This window comes from Vipera ursinii (assembly GCF_947247035.1).
Source record: "Vipera ursinii genome assembly, chromosome: 3".
In the NCBI taxonomy this organism is placed as follows: Eukaryota; Metazoa; Chordata; class Lepidosauria; order Squamata; family Viperidae; genus Vipera; species Vipera ursinii.
Window position 1 is genome coordinate 475,433 of NC_139516.1, and position 19,169 is coordinate 494,601.

Sequence of the window (19,169 nt, forward strand, 5' to 3'; positions counted from 1 at the left end):
TGCTCTCCCTGAAGCTCAGACGCTCCAGCGGGCTTTGGGGTGGCTCTCCCGGCCTCAGGCACCGTCTCACCCTCGGCTGCCTCTCCCACTGCTTTAGCCCAGGGCCACCCAGAGACAGGAAACGGACCCCCGGGATTCATCCTTTCCCAGAGCCGGGAGGAGGTCTCGCACTTCGGGAGATAAAAAGAGGTCCGTCCAGCTAGGTTTTATCCCCCCCTCCCCCGCCGCCTACTGGAGAGGTTGGTGGCCTTTCGGGGCTGGAGGTGTGAACCTTCAAACGTGCCACGCACGTGGGGTGGGGATTTCCACAAGTCTCCCACGCGTGAAAAAGCGAGCAGCTTTGAACCCGGCCAGCCCAGACAAGAAGGCCAGGGAGGGTTCCCTCTCCAGGGCGGACTCGCGGCCCTTCCCACCACCGCCCCGGGGACCCCCGGACCTCTCGTCGTTTCCCCCTTGAGGCTTGGCTGCAGGGTTGGGGCGCCGCACAGAGGGGAGCTTCCCGCCGAGGCCCGTCCTCCGTGTTTTGCCCGGAGGCGTCGCGCGTGGCGGGCGGGGATGGAGAAGGCGGATCTGGTGGCTTCGCCCGCCGCGCGAGGGGCAGCTGCAGCAACCTGGGACGCGGATCCTTCGCCCGCTTCTCGTGGCCCCTTGCGAGTGGGGCAGCCTCTCTCCGACACCCGTGGGTGGGAGATCAGGGCGCAGGTGCGAGCGGAGGTGGGATTGAGCCGGAGCTTCCGCGACGCCTCCGGGGCTGGGACACAACGGAGCCCGCCGGCGGGGGCCTCACTCTGAGTAGCCCCCTCCGATCCCACCCGGAGGAAGGGAAAAGGGCGTAAAGGGAGAGAAGCCCGTCAGGTCGGGAGCGGGTGGGGGTCAGAGGGGAGTACTTCCCACCGTGGGCTGCGCGCACAAAAGTATTGAGTCCCAGAGCGGCTGGCAGGTTGTTCCACGGGAGGCAGCTCCTGTGCCCCCGCCCCGTCTTTCTTCGGGTCCCGCTTTGGGGGTCCCTGAGCAGCAGAGCGCGTCAAGCCCCCGATCCTCTAATTCCTCCCGGATGGGCTAAGCACACCTTGTGCCAGGGAGCCCCGGTGGAATCTCCAAGGGGGGGAAGGTGCCTCTCCCAGAGGAGCAGAAGGCGGAGCCCCCCAGGCGCCCCCCGTGAGGAGTCCCAAAGTCCTGGTGAGGAGGGGGCAGCGGAGAGGTCCAAGGCTGGTGACTGCTGGGCCTCAGCCAGGACAGCAGCCTCCCTGGAGAGGGAGGGAGGCAGGGGCAGGAGCAGAGGGGTTCGGGCTGGACGGAGGGTCTTCTGCAAGAGCAGATGGGCCCCACAAGGCCTCCTGAGCATCCCCACAGCCCACCTGCCCTCTGCCTCAGCGGCTGCCCTTGCCACCATGCCCCATCTGAGCAGCCCAAAGGGAAACCCCGGCAGGCGGGCACCAGAGCCAGGAGGGTGGGTGTTGTGGTGCAGCAGCTTAGTTGTGCCTCTCTGGGGAGGGCCGAGCAGGCAGAGGCTCTACAGCTACCCCAGGAATAGCGCCAAGGAACGGTCAGCCTCTCCTGCGCTGCCAGGACAGCCGGAAGAAAAATAGAGTCAGGCGGTCCTCATCTTACAACAATACGTTTATGGACTGCTCAAAGTTACAAAGGCACCAAAGAAAGTGACCTGTGACTGTTTTTCACACTTGCAACGCCATGTGGTCGTCACCTGATCAGAATCCAGGCACCTGGAAAGCCGTATCTGTGACGGTCACGATGTCCCGGGCAGGATCACTTGATCCCTTTTTGCAACCTTCTGTCGAGCCAAGTCAATGGGGAAGCTGGATTCGCTTAATAACTGAACAACTGCAGTGATTCGCTTAACAACTGTGGCAAGAAAGGTCGTAAAATGGGGCAGAACTGTCTCACTTAGCAACAGAAATTCTGGGCTCCGTTGTGGTCGTGAGGGACTAGCTGTACATTGAGCAATGAAGGAAGTTCTTCTGGTCCTGTGAGAAGCAGCTTTTTAGAGCCTTTCAGAATTTGCTTCCTTGTTTTAGTCGTCACAATATTTTGATAAGAGCGTTGAGTAGAGATTTTTAACACTCTGACAGAACCTGAAGCTTCCAAGACAAAGAAGTTTGTATCGGTATTAACTGCGATTTAATATGCCAAGAAGCATAAAGTTAATTTTTCATCCAAAGCTGAACGTTGATAAACAAATACAAGTTATATCAATAAATACGCTACAAAATTGTACAATAAAACATTTCTATCTTAAGAATTATTAGTTAATGCTAAGATCTCCATTATACTGTTACTTATTGCGTGCACGTCACAGAAAAACAGAAAAGTAGGCAAAACAAAGAGAAAAAATAAATTATTTGGTTTCCAAATTCCTCCTTTTTGCGCCTCTAGTAATTTGCAACGGTCGCCTGCTGCGTGGTGCAGGGGAGTATTGTCAATTAGATTTGATTAAGCTGTTCAATTTGGGGCTGCCCCAGGAGGATACCCGCCCACTCGCAGGTCAGGTTCAAGGTCCCGTTCTGAGCTGGCCTTGTCCCAGATCTGGTCCTGGAATGGGGCAGACACGGAGCAACTGAACCCCAGAGCTGGCAGCAGCACCCACCTCCAGCCTGGCTGTGCTCCCCCTCCACTCACGCCTGCCCTCTGCTTCGAGGTGGGGGCCGCAGCCCCCCCAGGGTCAGCTGGCCACAGGGGTTCCTGGCAAGCCTGCAGAGGGCACCTCAACCCAGCTGGGGGGGGGGCCTTCCTGGCTCCAGCCTGGCCTTGCGGTTCTGGCTTGTTTTGCAGAGGTGTGTTGCAAATTAACCTGAGTGATGAATCAGCCCGGCAGCCAGAAACCGCAGGGGGGCCGTGGAGGAGCAGGGAAGCGGGGAGGCCGCCCAGACTCTCTTGGGGGCAAGGAAGGTCAAGGCCAGCCCTGAAACCCTGGAGCCCCTTCCTCATCTCTTCTGCCGGAGACCAGAGCCAGCCAAGGGGGGGCGGGATTGAAACTGATCTTCCCTGCCTGATGGGGAAACTGAGGCAACTCCACTCAGATCGGGGACCTGCCAGGAGGAAACCGCTGGGGGGGGCTTCGTAACCTGGATTTTTACACCAAGAGCATGCTTTCCGTCTCCCCAAGTCTTTGGGGGAAACGGCTGTCCTTCCTCCGCTCCTTCTGTGTCCTGCACATCTAGCCACCCCCTCCGGGAGCTGATGCCACACGTGGCCTTCAAATGTCCCCAGGTGACACGGTTTCCCACCGAAGGAAAGCAATCCGATGCCACAGGAAGGACCCCCAAACTCTTCTTTGCAACCCCTGGAGCTCCAGCTCTCCCCCCCCCCTTTTCCATCCTTGGGAAATAGCGTGGCCTTTTCTGCTAGGCCTTCACCGCTCAAAGTTACAACGGCACTGGAAAATATGATTTAGGACTGTTTTTCACACTGACCACCTCTGCAGTGTCCCGACTCATATTTATGACGGTCGCAGTGTCCCGGAGGCACGCAAACCCCTTTGCTGACCTTCTGACAAGCAAAGTCCACGGGGGAAGCCAGATTCACTTAAGAACCGGGTTGCTAGCTTATCAACTGCAGTGATTCAACTGTGGCAAGAAAAGTGGTAAAATGGGGCAAAATTCACTCGACAAATATCTCACTTAACCACAGAAATTTTGTGGTTCTCAGTCGAGGACTACATGTAGCGCAAGTCCCAGCAGAAGGAAAGTTTGTGAGAAATGCACAATCAGGAAAACTTTTCCAAAGCAAACAATCCCCCCCCCTCCTCCTTTGTGCAGACTGCAGTTTATTGTGTGTTCCCAAAATATTAAAAACTCAGCCAGCCACAGGCTCAAGGAGGGCCCCTCCCTGTCCTACACAAACCACTCAGTCCAAGAAGGGGGAGGGGTTCCTGGAGGCCGGGGTGACACCCAATTAGCCTCTTCTGTTTTCCTTAAAAGCTGCAGAGCCCCCCTTTAGGTTTGGGGTGGCAATGGCTTCAGGGGGAATGGGGCCTGCAGAACCCCTCCCCCCTTGGTGGACAGCCTATCCCCTTGGGGCAAAATCACTTGCAGGCCCCCCACCCCCAATCCTTCGAGGAGGGGCTGGAGAGTGTGAAGCAAGGACCGGGGGGGGGGGGGGGGGGTGTCCGTTCCTGGCAGCTTTGTGCAACCTCGGATGAGGCAAGGCTCTGGTGAGCAAGCCCCAATTGGCACAGCTGGGCACCTTCTTGGGGGGGCTCCTAAGAAGGCAACTGCTCCAAAGGGCTGGGAGAAGCGGAAGCTGCGGCCGGCTTGGAGGGAGGGGGGGCTGAAGGGCAAAGCTCGGCACACTAACACTCCCCCCCCCCACACACACACCCCGGGAGCCTGGGGGAAGCGCAGGGCTGCAATGCTCCCCTGACTTGGAGAGGGGCACAAAGCTCCTTGCCAGTTTTGGTGCCCCCCCAGGGGTTTCCACCTGCAAGGAGCCCCCCAGGGATGCCGTCTTCCGCAGAGGGGCAGAGAAAGGAGGGCCAAACGGAGGGAGCACAGGGGCCGGGGGGGGGGCTCTGCGGGAAGGGCAAGGGGTGGGCAGCGGAGCCTTTCGGGCGATGGGCCGTTTTCTCTTCCCCAAGTGGGTGCCCAGGGGCGCCCTAGCAGCCCCAGGACGCTCGACGGGGGAGGGAGGCAGGCGGGGGGGTGGGGAGGGGGAGCAAGAGAAGCCCTCCTGGGCAGTTCTCCTTCTGGGGAGACCCTGCAGCCCCCCTCCCCCCAAGCAGCTCCCTGACTGGCCGGGCCAGCCGCAACGCAGCCCCCGCAGCTGCAGCCGGAGCCCCCTCCCAGAGCTGAGCCCCCCGCGCCCCCCCCTCAATCAGAGGCTGAGGGCTCCTCGCCCGTGGGAAGGGCGTCCTCCGCCCGGAGGCTTCTCTGCCCTCTCCCCGAAGCCTGACGGGACTAACCACGGTTGGCTAAACCGATTTTTTTCCAAAGAAGCCACGATTGCTGGCCTCCCCATCACACAAACCGCGGTTTGCAAGACACCCCGACCGAGACGGCGCGACAGGCTCGCCTGCTTTGGAGCCCTGCGCCGGCTTAGTCTGCTTGCCCCAGTCCTTAAACCACGGTTAGGCACAAACCACGGCTTGCGGCACCCGCCCGGCCAGACTCGCGACTCCGGGAGCGGCGCCGGCCCCGCCCCCTTCTCCTCCGCGGCGGCCGCGCCCCTCACGCACGCACGCACGCACGCACGCACGCTCGGCAAAGGCCACTGGCGCTTCCGCGGAAGCCGACGAAAAGTAGACCCGAGCGTAGAAGCGCGTCACTCTCGCGTTGCCCACAGAAGTAGTTCCGGCGGCAGCGATGTCGGCGGCGACGGGGAGGTCCGAGCGCCCAATCCCTCCGCCGGCCGAGAGAAGCGGCCATGGCGTCTTCGCGGGTGCCGGAACGGAAAGAGCGGCCGCCGACGGAGCGGACGGAGCCCCCGGAGCCCTGCGACGGACCGGCCGGCGGTGAGGCGGGGGCGGCGACGGGGCGGCGGGTGCCCGCGTCGGCTCCCAGCCGGCGGCGGAGCGAGGAGCGCCCGGCAAGATGGCGGCGGGCGAGCGGGAGGCAGGCAGCGCCAGGGGCAGCCCGGCTCGGACAGGCCCCGCGGAGGGAGGGAGGGAGGGAGGGAGGGCGGCTGCGCGCGGGGGTCCCAGACCCCTCCCCCTCCCGCGCGGAGCCCCCCGGCTGACCCCGCCCCCTCCCTCCCCTCCCCCTCCCCCCCCGGCAGGCCCGGCCCCGCAGAGCCGCCCCCGGCCCGAGGAGGAGGAGGCGGCGGAGGAGGAGGAGGAGGGTCCGCCGGGCTGGCCGCCCCCCCAGGAGCCCCCCCCGGGTGAGCCCCCTCCCCAACCCCAAGTCCCGGGGCCGGGCGGGGCGGGGGGCGGCGCGGGGGGTCTCCGGCGGGCGGGCGAGTGACGCGCGGCTCCCGCAGGCTCCCGGCGGCGGCGGTGGAGGGCCGAGGAGCTGGTGGAGGAGGTGGTGGTGCGGCGCTTCCAGTGCCGGCGGTGCCCCTTCCGCAGCGCCGCCCGCCAGACGCTCCTGCGCCACGTCCAGCGCAGGCACCTGCAGCCAGGTGGGCCCGGGGGGGGAGGGGGCTCTGCTGCCCCTCGGCGCTGGGGGGGAGGGGGGAGGGCTCTGCTGTCACTTATCAGGGGGAGGCAGGGGGGAGGGGTCTGCTGCCCCTCAGCGCTGGGGGGAGGGGTCTGCTGTCACATGGGGGGAGGCAGGGGGAGGGGTCTGCTGCCCCTTATCTGGGGGGAGGGGGGAGGGCTCTGCTGTCACTTATCAGGGGGAGGCAGGGGGGAGGGGTCTGCTGCCCCTCAGCGCTGGGGGGAGGGGTCTGCTGTCACATGGGGGGAGGCAGGGGGAGGGGTCTGCTGCCCCTTATCTGGGGGGAGAGGGGAGGGCTCTGCTGCCCCTTATCAGGGGGAGGCAGGGGGGAGGGGTCTGCTGCCCCTCAGCGCTGGGGGGAGGGGTCTGCTGTCACATGGGGGGAGGCAGGGGGAGGGGTCTGCTGCCCCTTAACCTTGGCGGCTGAGGGGCTCCTCCTCCGGCTGCAGCAGGTGGCGACCCTGGCGACCCTGCCCCGAAGAGGGGCCGCCCTCGCAAGGGGGCTGCGGTGCCTGAGGAGCAGGAAGGGGAGCAGCATCAGCAGGAGGAGGAGGAGGAGGAGGAGGACATTGTGGATGCCGGCGCTATCGATGATCCCGAAGGTGAGAATGGGGCCCCCTCCCCTGCCTTGCGCGGCGGCTGCCACCGCACCAGTGCTCACCCGTGTCCCTCTGCAGGTGACAGCGACTACAACCCAGCGGAGGACGAGCCCCGCGGGCGCCTTCCCAAGATCGGCCACCCGCTGCCCCCGTGCCCCAAGCAGGGACTGCGCCGGCGCCCCGGGAGGCCCCGCAAGTTCCCTCGCCTGGAAGGGGCCCCTCGGCCGGAGGGTAAGGGGCCACGGGGCGGAGGAGGAGGAAGGGCCGGCGGGCGGGAGGGTCCTTGCGAGGGGCAGAGATGCCCCGGGGCTTCTGGCCTGGGCAGCGGAGACCACAGCGGACTTTTTGGGCTCCTGTCTTGCCTCCCTCCGTTGGGCAGGGCTGCCCTCCGTGCTGAAGGGCGGTTGAGAGTCCGGACAGCGGCTCCTGCAGCAGCACCACTTGGGGAGAAAAGCCTGGCGGGTTTCCAGGGATTCTCCCAGCGGAAGTAAGACATTCTGCTGCTTGCAAATGGGCCTCCGTGCGGGATTCGGCCCATATCCCGTCTTTTGTGCATCTGTGGGCGCGTTTCCTGCTGTCCCGATTGCTTTAGCCAGTAGGGAGGCTTTGCCAGTTAATTCTTGATCTTGGAGGTCTCCCGGCTCCGGCTTTCTCTTCGCTTCTGGCGCGTCGTTCGATGTTACCCACCAGGCTAGCTCAGGAGACCCTTCTTGACCCCAGGCAGCCCCTGATGATGTGGACAGGATCATGGGGAGGCTGAGCTCCACCACCTGTTTATTCGACCCGTGCCCCTCCTGGCTGGTTTTTGCGGCCTGGGAGGAGACACGAGCCTGCCCTGGACCCGGCTGTTTTAAACAACTATCGTCCGGTCTCCAACCTTCGCTTTCTGGCGAAGGTTGTTGAGAGTGTGGTGGCGCATCAGCTCCCTCTGTTCCTGGAGGAAGCTGATTATCTGAACCCATACCAATCGGGTTTCAGGCCCGGGCACAGCACAGAGACGGCATTGGTCGTGTTGGTGAATGATCTCTGGGTGGCTCGGGACGGGTTGTTCCTCTGTCCTAGTCCTATTAGATCTCTCATCGGCTTTTGATACCATCGACCATGGTATCGTACTGCGGCGTCTCAGGGGGTTGGGAGTGGGAGGCACCGTTTTACGGTGGTTCTCCTCCTACCTCTTGGGCTGCTCACAGTCGGTGTTGATGGGAGGGCAGAGATCCGCCCCGAGGCCTCTCGTTTGTGGAGTCCCTCAGGGGTCGGTTCTCTCTCCCCTCCTGTTCAACATCTATATGAAGCCGCTGGGCGAGATCATTCGTGGTTTCGGGGTGGGGTATCATCAGTACGCTGATGATACCCAGCTTTTTTTCTCCACCCCGAACCAACCCAGTGATGCCCTCGCCGTGATGTCCTGTTGCCTGGAGGCGGTCTGGGTCTGGATGGGGAGAAACAGGCTCCGTCTCAATCCCGCCAAGACTGAGTGGCTGTGCATATCGGCATCTCGGGTCAACCAGACTATTCCATCTCTAACGATGGGGGGGTGAGGTGTTACCCCCCGTTGATAGGGCTCGCAACTTGGGCGTCCTCCTGGATTCACGGCTCAATTTTGAAGACCATATAGGAGCCATGACCAGGGGAGCTTTTTCCCAGGTTCGCCTGGTGCGCCAGTTGTGACCCTACCTGGACCGAGATGCCCTACGCACAGTCACTCATGCGCTCGTGACCTCCCGTTTAGACTACTGCAATGCTCTCTACATGGGGCTGCCCTTGAGGACCACTCGGAGGCTTCAGCTGGTGCAGAATGCAGCCGCGCGAGTTGTAATGGGGGTCTCCCGATACTCCCATGTAACACCTCTGCTCTGCGAGCTGCATTGGCTTCCGGTTGCCCTCCGGGTGAGATTCAAGGTGCTGGTGATGACCTATAAAGCCCTGAATGGCATCGGCCCAGATTATCTGAGGGAACACCTGCTGCCGGCATCAAGCTCCCTTCGTCCTGTGCGCTCCCACAGGGAGGGTCTTCTCAGGGTGCCGCCGGTAAAAGAATGCCGGCGGATAACACCCAGGGGGAGGGCCTTCTCTGTGGGGGCGCCTGCCCTCTGGAACCAGCTGCCCGTGGAGCTTCGGACTGCCCCCGACCTTTGATCATTTCGCCGAGACCTGAAGACCTGGCTCTTTGAGCTTTCTGGCCCAGGCTGAGTTTTAATTGGGGTTTTAATTGGGGTTTTTATATTTTTGAGGGATTTAATTACCCTGTAAACCGCCCTGAGTCCTATGGGAAAGGGCGGTATATAAATTCAATAAAATTCAAATTCAGGCCGTCCTCTTGATTGTCTGTTCCCGGAGGGGCCCGAGCGGAGATCCCCTCCCGGGGAACGGCCGCTCCCCCTTGTTCAGGACAGGATCCGGTGGGCATTTTCCGGGTGTTGCTGGCAGCCCTTCGCCTTCTCTCTCGTCGTTGGCTGCTGCTGCTTGGGACACCTGACTCTCCACACACTCCCACGGCTGAATTCTCCCCTCGGCAGGTGGTGAAGTGGAGCCAGCCGCCCCCTCGCCATGGGACCTGCAGGGGGACCCGCAGAGCTCCGAGGTGGCCAGCTCTGCCCCCCCTGGTGCCAGTCGTCTCGCGGAAGTGGTGGTGAGCCAGTCGGATTCGGAGAACAGGGACCCGTCCTCCCACAGCGAGCCTGAAGCGCTTCCCCGCCGACGAGGCCGGCCCTCCCATCGGTTCCTGGGCAAGAAATACCGCAAGTACATGGGGCGAAGGCGATAGGCGGGGTGGCTACAGAAGGAGGCCTCTGGCTGGGCCCCCTGCAGGTGACACCCCCCCCGCGCCTCCCCACAGGTACTGCTATAAGTCCTCCAAGCCGTTGATGCGGCCGTACCTGTGCCGGATTTGCGGCTCCCGCTTCCTGACCCACGAGGACCTGCGCTTCCACGTGAACTCCCACGAAGCCGGGGACCCCCAGCTCTTCCGCTGCCTGCAGTGCAGCTACCGCTCCCGGCGCTGGTCCTCGCTGAAGGTGAGCCTCCTCCCGGTGGCCCCCTCCCAGCAGGGAAGCGGCCGTTTCCGGGAGCCGCAACCCTCTCCTCCTCTGCCTCCTGCAGGAGCACATGTTCAACCACGTGGGTCGGAAGCCCTACAAGTGCGAGGAGTGCGATTACACCAGTGTGTACAAGAAGGACGTCATCCGACACTCTGCTGTGCACAACCGAGACAAGTGAGTGCTGGGCGGGGGCTCTCCGGACCCCCTCGTGGCCTCAGAACTGGGCGGGGCCTTCCTTCCCTGCTCCGCTTTCCTGACCAAGCCCCTTCCCCCTTTGCTTTCCTATAGGAAAAAGCGAGCTGATCCGGTAAGCGAGGAGGCTGTCCTGAGCCTGGCCCCCCCCGCCCCCCCATGCCTGCCTGCTGAACGCTGCTCTGACTGGGAGGGGCCACCAGCTTGGCTCTGTTCTGGAAACGGCCTCGTTTCCGGGCTTTGGGGTCCCGCCTGGCCAGCCCTGGAGCAGCTGACAGTCTCCTGCAGAGCCCCTCCCCCTCGGCCCCCTCCCAGCGGCTGACCCAGCGGGCTCTCTCGCCTCCAGGCTCCCAAGCGGAGCTCCTTCCCCTGCCCGGTCTGTGGCCGAGTCTACCCCATGCAGAAGCGGCTCACCCAGCACATGAAGACGCACAGCTCCGAAAAGCCCCACATGTGCGACAAGGTGGGTGTGGGGCTGCTAAGGGGGGGGAGGCACAAAGCCCGGCCCTGTGGGTGACCCCGGCCGACCCCTCTGCCCTCTCGCAGTGCGGAAAGTCCTTCAAGAAGCGCTACACGTTCAAGATGCACCTGCTGACCCACATCCAGGCGGTGGCCAACCACAGGTGAGCGTCGCGGGCGGGGCCTTTGGGGCGGCTCCCCCGGGCTCTTCCGGGCCGCTGGTCACCGGGCTCCCCTCCGGGCAGGTTCAAGTGCGAGTTCTGCGACCACGTCTGCGAGGACAAGAAGCTGCTGCTCAACCACCAGCTGCTCCACATCAACGACCGCCCCTTCCGGTGCAGCCTCTGCCCCTACGCCACTGTCCGCGAGGACTTCCTGCTCTCCCACGTGGCCGTCAAGCACACAGGTGCCGGCGGGGGCGGGGCGCAGCAGGAGGAGACCTGGGCTGCCTTCGGGTCCGCTAGAGGCCTTGTGCGGGGCTGCCCCCCCATTATCCCAACTGGGGGCCCTTCAGACAACAGCTTTTTACTAGCCCCCCCAAAACTCCTTCCTGGGTACGCCCACCTGGTTTCCCGGCCTGTTGCGGCTTCTGTGGGAGGCCGAGTTGCAACTTCGGCTGCACCAATAATAAGTAGAATAAGTTTGTGTGCCGTCTGACTGCCGGCAGCTTGGCAGTGTATAGTGGACAAAAGGCCTCAGAGCAAAGAGGGGGGCAGAAGGCAAAAGTTGCCCCAGACCAGAGTCCGTCGAAGGGGGGGGACTGAAAGGGCCGAGGGGACCTCGGTCGTTGTCCATGCAAAGAGGCGGCTCTTCAAGGCTCTCCGAAATGCCAGCAGGGCAGGAGCTCTTGACCTTTCGGGGGGGGGGCCCGGGCTGGCGACAGTGCCCCAGACAATCACAGGCCTCTGAAGGGGGGGCTGCTATGTGAGGAGTTCAGCCGCCATCTCGTAGCGCAGACCGGAGGGAGGCACCCTCGGCTGCCTCTGTGCCCTCTGTGCCGTGGGAGCGGGCACAGCCGCGTCTCGGGGAGCCCCCCGTGGGGCTTCGCTTTGGCCGTCCCCTGTGGAGTCTTCGGCCGGGAGGGGGCTCGGGGCCGGGGGTGTGGAGGAGCGAAGCGGAGGGCAGGGGGGCCGCCCGGCTTCTCACGGCCCCCTCCTCCTCCTCCTCCGCAGGCGGGAAGCCCTTCGGCTGCCAGCTCTGCCACTTCTCCACCAAGCACAAGAAGAACCTGCGCCTCCACGTCCAGAGCCGCCACCCGGAGGACTTTGAGGAGTGGGAGCAGCAGCACCCAGAGGAGGGGCCCTGCCGGCGGCGCCCCTTCTTCACCCTGCAGCAGATCGAGGAGCTGAAGCAGCAGCACGGCCAGGGCCAGCCGCCCACGGGGGCCCCCCCGCCCCCCCCGCCCGTGAGTGGCCGGCGCCCGCCCTGGGGGGGGTCTCCTGCTGCTGCGGCCGCCGTGCTGACCAGCCGGCTCTTCCCCTCAGGTGGCTTCCCCCCCGGGGCAGGGACCCCCCGACCCTTCCCAGGAGCCCTTGCAGAGCGCCATCCTTCTCTTCGAGCCAGGTACCCGCCCGGGGAGGGCAGTAAGGCAGAGCCCCCAGTCAGAGTTATAATTTTGGGTAGGCAGAGACTGGTTGGAAGGAACCAGCTCTTGCCGTACGGACTGGGGGGTGTTCCCCCACTCTCTGATCTGCCCAGAAGTCTGGGAGAGGGAAAAGCCCCCTGGGGGGGGCAGGCTGTGTTCTGAGGCCAGGGAGACCCTCCCCCCTTTTTTGGGGGGGGAGGCCTGGAGGGGAGAGCCGGGCAGGGGGCGTCCGCTGGCGCCTGTGATTCCCTGCGTTGAGATCCTCAACTTGAGAGAGCAGCTCGGAGGGGCTGGCAGTTCAGGGCCTAACTTTGACCGCTTCTCCCCCCTCCCCCCCCAGAGGTGGAGAGCTCCGCAGAGGTGGCCACGCAAACCGCCCTGGACCTCCTGCTGAACATGAGCGGCCAGCGGCAGCTGCCGGTCAGTGCCCTGGAGGTGGGGGGGGGTTCCCGTCTCCTGGGTGGGGGGGCGGAAGGGGCGAAGCCTCGAGTCTGACCTGGCTGGGCTGCTCCCGCAGGTGGCCGTGGTGAAGACGGTGAAGCCGCCCTCGGAGTCCCAGGGCCAGGCGGAGGAGCTGCAGGCCGGCCTCTTGACCGCCCAGGGGACGGAGCAGAGGGAGCCCCCCCTCCAGCCCTGCCCGGCTGCCTCCCAGGTCCAGCACGTGGCCCTCCCTTTCTGCGACGCCTCCCAGTACACTCTGGTCGCCCCCAGTGCGGAGGGTGCCGGCACGCTGTACGGGTGAGCCTTTTTCGGTGGGGGGGGAGGTTAGAGACGGCCTCCCTGAGTTCCTTCAGCTCCTCCCCCTCCCTCTTGTGCCCATTTCCCATCCTCCCTCCCTCCCTCTCTCTCGGCAGCAAGGAGGCGGCCCCTGGCGAAACCGGGCAGACGGTGACCCAGGACTCCCCGAAGCGCTCTGCACTCCTAGAGGGGCAGCAGGAGCCCCCAGCGCCTCCTGGGGAGGTGAGCAAGGACCCCCCCTCCGTCCCCCGGAAGCCTCTGCAGCCCCCACCCAGGGAAGAGCTCAGAGCGGCTCCCAGCCGAGCATCGGTCGGGCTCCTCCGTGACCGTGATGGCTCTCCCCACGGCAGGTCAGCGGGGAGCCCTTGCCGGCCGTCCAGTGGCCGGCGGTGCGCTGTCTGGCCTGGCAGGCCCCGGAGCAGCGGGAGGCGGAGGCCGGCGCGATCCCTCTGGTGCTGGCGGAGCAGTCCTCGCGCAAGGCCCCCCCGGGCAAGAAAGGCCCCCCGGGCAAGGCCCCCCCGGCCAAGAAGTTCTCCTGCAAGATCTGCAGCGCCTCCTTTGCGGGCCGGGCGGAGATGGAGAGCCACAAGAGGGCCCACGTGGGGCCCAGCGGCTTCAAGTGCCCCGACTGCCCCTTCACGGCCGCGGCCTGGCCGGAGGTCCGGGTAGGTGCCGGGAGCGGGGAGGGCTGGCCGCTGGGACCGGGGGCCCCCCCTCGGGCAGGGGCAGCCGAAGCCCCTCTCACCCCCCCTCCCCACCCCTCCCCAGAGCCACCTGGAGCAGCACGCCAGCCTCCGGCCCCACAAGTGCCAGCACTGCAGCTTCGCCTCCAAGAACAAGAAGGACCTGCGCAGACACACGCTGACGCACACCAACGAGAAGCCCTTCGCCTGCCACATCTGCGGCCAGAGGTGAGCGGGGGAGGGGCGCTCCTTTGCGGGGGAGGAGGGGACGCCCGGTCTTCGCAGCCGAGTGAGGGCGGCTCTCCTCCCCCGCCTCCTCCAGGTTCAACCGGAAAGGCCACCTCAAGTTCCACATGCAGAGGCTGCACAGCTCCGAGGGAAGGCCGGCCCCCAAGCCCCTCCCGGCCACCTCCCAGACCATCATCCTGAACAGCCACGAGGAGACCCTGGCCACGCTGCAGAGTAAGCGGGGGGGAGGGAGGGAGGGATGGGGCTTCGCCCCCCTCCCCCAATCCTTGAAAAGGAGCCTCTCCAGCTTGGCTTCTCTCCCTCCCCCAGCCCGACTGGCCTTCAGCCTTGGGGGGGCTGATCAGAGGCCGGCTGGCAGCCCCACTCCTCTTCTCCGTTCCACAGCGGCCCTGCAGTGCGGTCCGGAGAGGCTCCCACAGGCCCTGGAGCAGGAACACATGATCGTGACCCAGGAGGAGGACGGCCCCGACGAGGTGAGGAGCCGGCCAGGCTGCGGGGAGCTCGGGGTCGCCCATTTTAACAGTGTGGGGGGGGGCAGCCCAAGGTCAGCAGGCAGTTCAGGGAATTCCCTTCCCCCCGAGATGAGACCTTACAGCCGGGAAAAGCGGGCAGAGGAGAGGACGGAGGGGCAGTTTGGCTGGGTTGACAAAACGCGTTCGCTGCATTCACACAACCCACGCTCAGATTGAGGGGAAACAGATGAGGAGGCCTTAGTTCTGCTGGTCTTTGCGCCGCTTCCTGCCTGCGTGGGAGCCTCCAGCCTGGGGCATGTTGGGGGAATCGGCATTCGCCCTCCCCTCCCCCCGGTTTGTCTTTTGCCCGCTGCCTGGCACGATGGCCCCTCCCTGCCGTGGGGAGGCTGGGCAGGGCGCAATGGCTGGCGTTTTGCTGCAGGAGGAAGCCACCTACATCCAGGAGATCATGGCCACGGCAGACGGGCAGATGGTGCAGCACCTGGTGACCACTGAGAACCAGGTGAGCCCGCTGCCGGTCGCCCCTGGGGGGGATCCTGGGGTCTGCCCACCGACGGCCCCCCATAATCCCTCCCCCGCCTCCCTTCCCAAGGTGCAGTACATCATTACCCAGGAGGGCGTCCAGCAGCTCCTGCCCCACGAGTACGTGGTGCTACCCGAGGGCCACCACATCCAGGTGAGGCCTTCCCTGCCGCCTACCCCCTCCCACAAACACGGGGGTCCGTGCCCCCCCCCAATTTCTCACAGCCCGGCTGCTGTTTCAGGTGCAGGATGGCCAGATCACCCACATCCAGTACGAGGAGGACGGCCCGTTTGTGCAGGAGCCCCAGGTACGAGGGGCAGCCCTGGGACGGGGATGCTGGGGGAGGGGGCGAGGCTGAGCTGGTGAATGGGCTCTCTTTTGGGGGGGTCTGTGGCGGGGGAGGTCTTACGGATGCCTTCGCTCCACAGATCCAGTATGTCCCAGTGTCCCCTGGGCAGCAGCTTGTCACACAAGCCCAGCTGGAGGCGGCGGCGACACACCCGGCAGTGACAGTTATCGGGGGGTCCGGGAGCAGCAAGGAGGCCCCCCCAGAGCAGGAGCTTCTGCCTGTCAACCTGGGTCGACCTGCAGCCGGCTTGGGCAAAGGGAAGAACGCCGGTTGCCTCTTCTGCACAGGTGCCGCAGCCGGGCCTTTCTGGGCGCGTCGGTGTCCAGGCTGCCCTGTCAATCCACAGCCTGGCGGGGGGAGCACGGAAGCCCCTGGGCCTGCCCTAGATCTGCCCCCACATTTTCACCTCAGCCCCTAGGAGAAGTCCCTCTCCATCCGTCAGGCTGGTCCTGGTCCTGCCTTCTCCGCTTTCTCCCTTCCAGCTGCCAGTCGAGTTTTCGGCTCTCCGACATTGAGGCAGGATTGGGACCCCTCCCCGTCCTCCTGCTCACTCCCTGCCTCCCCTCTCTGCAGCCGTCGCGGACGTGGCCGTGGCCCACACTCCCTTCGGCACGGAGTCCGGGCCAGAGCAGCTGCAGCCGGGCATCCACTACGACATCATCACCCTTGCAGAGTGACCGGACGTTGTTGCTCCCCGAAGAGGCCCGCACTTTCTTGACCCTTGGGGGCAGCCAGTCGGCTCGAGGACTGGCCTTCCCTCCAGATTGTGCCTCCTGCAACCGGCCGGCTTCAGCCGCTGCTCGTACTCGCCTGCCCCGCAGGTCACCTGGCAGGCCAGGTGGGGCCCCGCTTCCCAGAGACCCCCTGGAAGAGGGACGCCCAGCCCCAGACTTGAGTCGGCAGCCTCGCCCGAGGACCGTCTGGTGGATGCACTGCTGAATAAAAAGGGCCCACCGGGGGTGGACGTGTGGTTGTTGGTTTGTGTGATTGATTGTGGGGGGGCTTCTCACCCCCGACCCACTCCAGGCCCCTCTTTCTAGCGGCGCAGACGCCGCCTGTTCACTTGGCAGAGTTTGCGTCGGATTAGAACTGCTAATCTGGGAATTTAACGAGGAGCTTTGGTGTTATCCCGATGGTGTTCAACAGGGCAGCGTCACCTCGCCCGAAGGGCACCTTCAGCCAGGCCAGGGGGGGCGGGGCTGGGCAGGTGGCAAAGGCCTCAGACCCCCATTCTGCCCGCAGTCTGGAGCTGGGAACCGCCAGCTGCGGCCTCTGCCTGGCTCAGCCATTCCAGCTGCATCCCAGCATTAGCAGAGGGCAAGCGGGGATTACCAGCCATTATCTGATCAAGCCAGAGGCCGGCCCTCCTCGCTGGGGGCAAGGTCACATCCCAGAGGAGACGGGCAGCAGGGCCCGTGCAGGCCTTGCCCCGGCCAGACCACAGCCTGGGTCCCCCCTGCCCCTCCGGATGGATGGAGCCGAGGGCGGAAGGGACGGGTGCCAGGCTGGGAAGGGAGGGTGGCCGGGAGGGCTTTGGAGAGTGGGTGGGCTGAGCGGGAGGGGGAGGCCAAACCTCTTTGCCCAGCACCCTCCCCTGCCTGCTGGCCTGTCCTTGGGCTCCCTGCTGCGGTGAATCCTAAGTTCATCTGAGAGGCTGCATTCACACAACGGGCTAAACCACAGAGAAGGAAAAATGAAGGCTGTGAGTGGGTTGTGGAAACGTGGCCAGTCAAGAAGAGGGAATTGGGGCCAGTCCTCATGAAGCACTGGGAGAGGAGCAGGGCAAAGGGTCATGACCTTCCCTGCCACCCACCCACCCTGGGTAAAAGAGCTACTTGAGTGCCTGGAGAGCCTCACGCTTTGCAGGGCAACGTCTCCGTGCAAAACCATCTTGAGTTTTTAATAAATAGTAAAAGCAAGATATGAATTAATTGACGTTCCCCAACTCGGGAGGATGGGATGTGCAGGGCAAGCAGTGGGGTGCACGTGCTGAAGCCCTGGTTTTCACACTGACCGGTAACCCCCACCCACCCCCAGTGCTACTCGCTACCCCAAAGAACAACTGTTGCTACACAGGATGAGTCCCCCAGTATCAGCTGCCGATCGAGGCCCCCGGCAATCACCGGAGGGCGGCTGTGTGTGCCGGGAGCCGCCGCCTCCTGCTCAAAATGCCAAAAGGAAGCGCAGAGAAGTGGATCCAGTGTCAGAGCCTGCACCTTTGCCTGACAAACTCGGGAGGAGACCCTCCTTCAAGGACTGGCAAATAAAGGCCCAGTTGAGCCGAGCCGCCTCCAGCTCAGACTGCGGTGGGGTCGCTAGCCGTCTAGCCCCAAACCTTCCTGGTGGTCTCTCGTCCAGCTCTTCATTTGATCTGACCCTGCCTGGCTTCGTGAGGATCACCCGAAGTTGGTCCAGAGCTGATTCGATCTGGCCGTTGCTTCCCCCTTAATGGTGGCTGGGAGCCCTCCCCCCCCAGCTGGTGGTCACGGAAGGGGGCCTTTGCCAGCGATGAGAAAACCTGCCCGTTGCAGTCGGCCTTCCGGCCACTGCGGAGAGGGCTCGGCTGCCCTGAGAAAGGCCTCTGGAGGAGGCAGGATCCAGTTTCTTCCAGGCTCGGCTCCTTCCATCCTCTGGAAGCTGGGAAAGGGATGGCCACGAGGGCTGGTCTCCCACCAGCTCTCTGGAGCCCCTTGGCAACTTTGGATCTCGTGGAGGGCGTTATCTTTGGGGTCTGCTTCACCACCAGGGGGGTCCTGGGCCTGGCCTCTGAACCACCGACTGTGGTGTCCCAGAAGAGCAGCGTCCCCGTCAGGCTGGCAAGACGGTTCCGTTGCGACCCTCGGGAGCCGAAGGTGGGCGGGAGAAGGCGGCCTGGGTGCCCTCCTCCCCCGGCCCTGCTCTGACCCTTCAAAGTTACGTTAGTGCTGAAAAAAAGGGACTTGCGGCCCTTGCAGCATCCTCGTGGTCACATGATCAAAATCCGGATGCTTGTCAACTGGCATGTACTTATGACGGTTGCTGTGTCCCGGGATCACGTGTCCACCACTGGCGACCTGACCAGTCAGTGGGCAAACTGGACTCACCGAACAACTGTGGCAAGGAAGGTCGTAAAGTGGGGCAGAGCTCACATAACTTTCTCAATAAGCAGCAGGAATGTTGGGGCTCAATTGTGGTCGTAAGGCGAGGACTGCCTGGGCACCTTTACTGACCTGGAGCCAGTCAGTTTCCCCTATTTTGTGGGAAGGCAGGACCCCCCTTTCCAAGACCTTCCCCGGCTCTACATGGTCAGCGCGGAGGTTACCCACCTTTCTCGACTGGCGGACCGGAGGGGGAGGGGGAGGGCGGGGGAGGCATTTTACATGTGGGTGTGTGCAGGCAGGGGGCCACGAGGACACGCCTGACACAAATGGGGCAGGGCTAGCGCTTGTGTGATACTCGCTGGCCCTGCCCTGTTTTTGTGCGGCACAGTGCCCTGTTTCCGCGCCCGGCAGCAGCATCCCATTTTCGTGCCCTGCAGTGCGGCATCCTGTTTTTGCGCCCCACGGCCTTGGTGCTAGCATGAGTGTGTGTGGGGGGGTTGTGCGCACACACGTGCGTGCATTGGCCAGCCTGTGCTGTGGCCCAGCGGCCAGCAGGGCAGGGCCCGCTGGTTGGGAACCCCTGATCCGGGAAGGACATGCGGACCTTAGGGGGAGGGTTTTTTGGGCCCCTCCATCACCCAGCAGCGTCGGCAATTAATGCCGCCTGTCCTTTTCTAAAGCCAGCCTGAACATCTGGCACCTCCTTTCCCAGGGAAGCCTCTGTAATCCGTATGGGCTAATCCTGAGCAAAATTAAGGATATTGTACAAGAGTTGGCACATCTGGCTAAGCCCCTCCCCCTCCCCTTGGTTCTGGCACGTCGACTGACCTTTCCCAATTAGGCCTCCACAAGGCCATTTATTTTTATATTTTTATTTTACTAATGTACATAGCAGCCCGCCTGAATAGAAATAAAAGCATGGCGTTTGGGCAGAATCTTTATTTTTTTCCTGTTTTTTGCCTTGTTTCCATGAGGTTCCACCCGCTCACGTAGCCTTCTGACCTGGCAACGATGGGAGAGCTAAATTCTGAATTTGTCTTCTTTGCACAAGAAGTACACAGCAGGTCCTCGACTTACAATCCCAGCTGAGC

General features: G+C 63.7%; 1 protein-coding gene across 9 annotated transcripts; it reads left to right on the forward strand.

The window, feature by feature from the left end:
• The first annotated feature begins 5,308 nt into the window (after window positions 1–5,308).
• ZNF335 (zinc finger protein 335) lies at window positions 5,309–15,968 on the forward strand. 9 transcript variants are annotated; one of them, XM_083357400.1, is made up of 26 exons: window positions 5,309–5,467; window positions 5,731–5,832; window positions 5,932–6,072; window positions 6,560–6,712; window positions 6,788–6,940; window positions 9,226–9,451; window positions 9,546–9,723; window positions 9,809–9,921; window positions 10,036–10,054; window positions 10,286–10,402; window positions 10,486–10,562; window positions 10,644–10,804; window positions 11,571–11,803; window positions 11,883–11,961; window positions 12,324–12,418; window positions 12,501–12,721; window positions 12,838–12,943; window positions 13,072–13,386; window positions 13,490–13,632; window positions 13,727–13,866; window positions 13,963–14,126; window positions 14,548–14,628; window positions 14,719–14,802; window positions 14,891–14,956; window positions 15,078–15,285; window positions 15,572–15,968. In XM_083357400.1, the coding sequence occupies exons 1-26, from the start codon at window positions 5,380–5,382 to the stop codon at window positions 15,673–15,675; spliced, it is 3,567 nt and encodes a 1,188-aa protein (XP_083213526.1). In that variant the 5' UTR covers window positions 5,309–5,379; the 3' UTR covers window positions 15,676–15,968. The 9 variants fall into 9 exon arrangements, with proteins under 9 accessions (XP_083213526.1, XP_083213527.1, XP_083213528.1 ...); XM_083357401.1 differs by lacking the exon at window positions 5,731–5,832 and having other exon boundaries at window positions 5,313–5,467; XM_083357402.1 differs by lacking the exon at window positions 5,731–5,832 and having other exon boundaries at window positions 5,313–5,467; window positions 6,563–6,712.
• The last annotated feature ends 3,201 nt before the right edge of the window (window positions 15,969–19,169 follow it).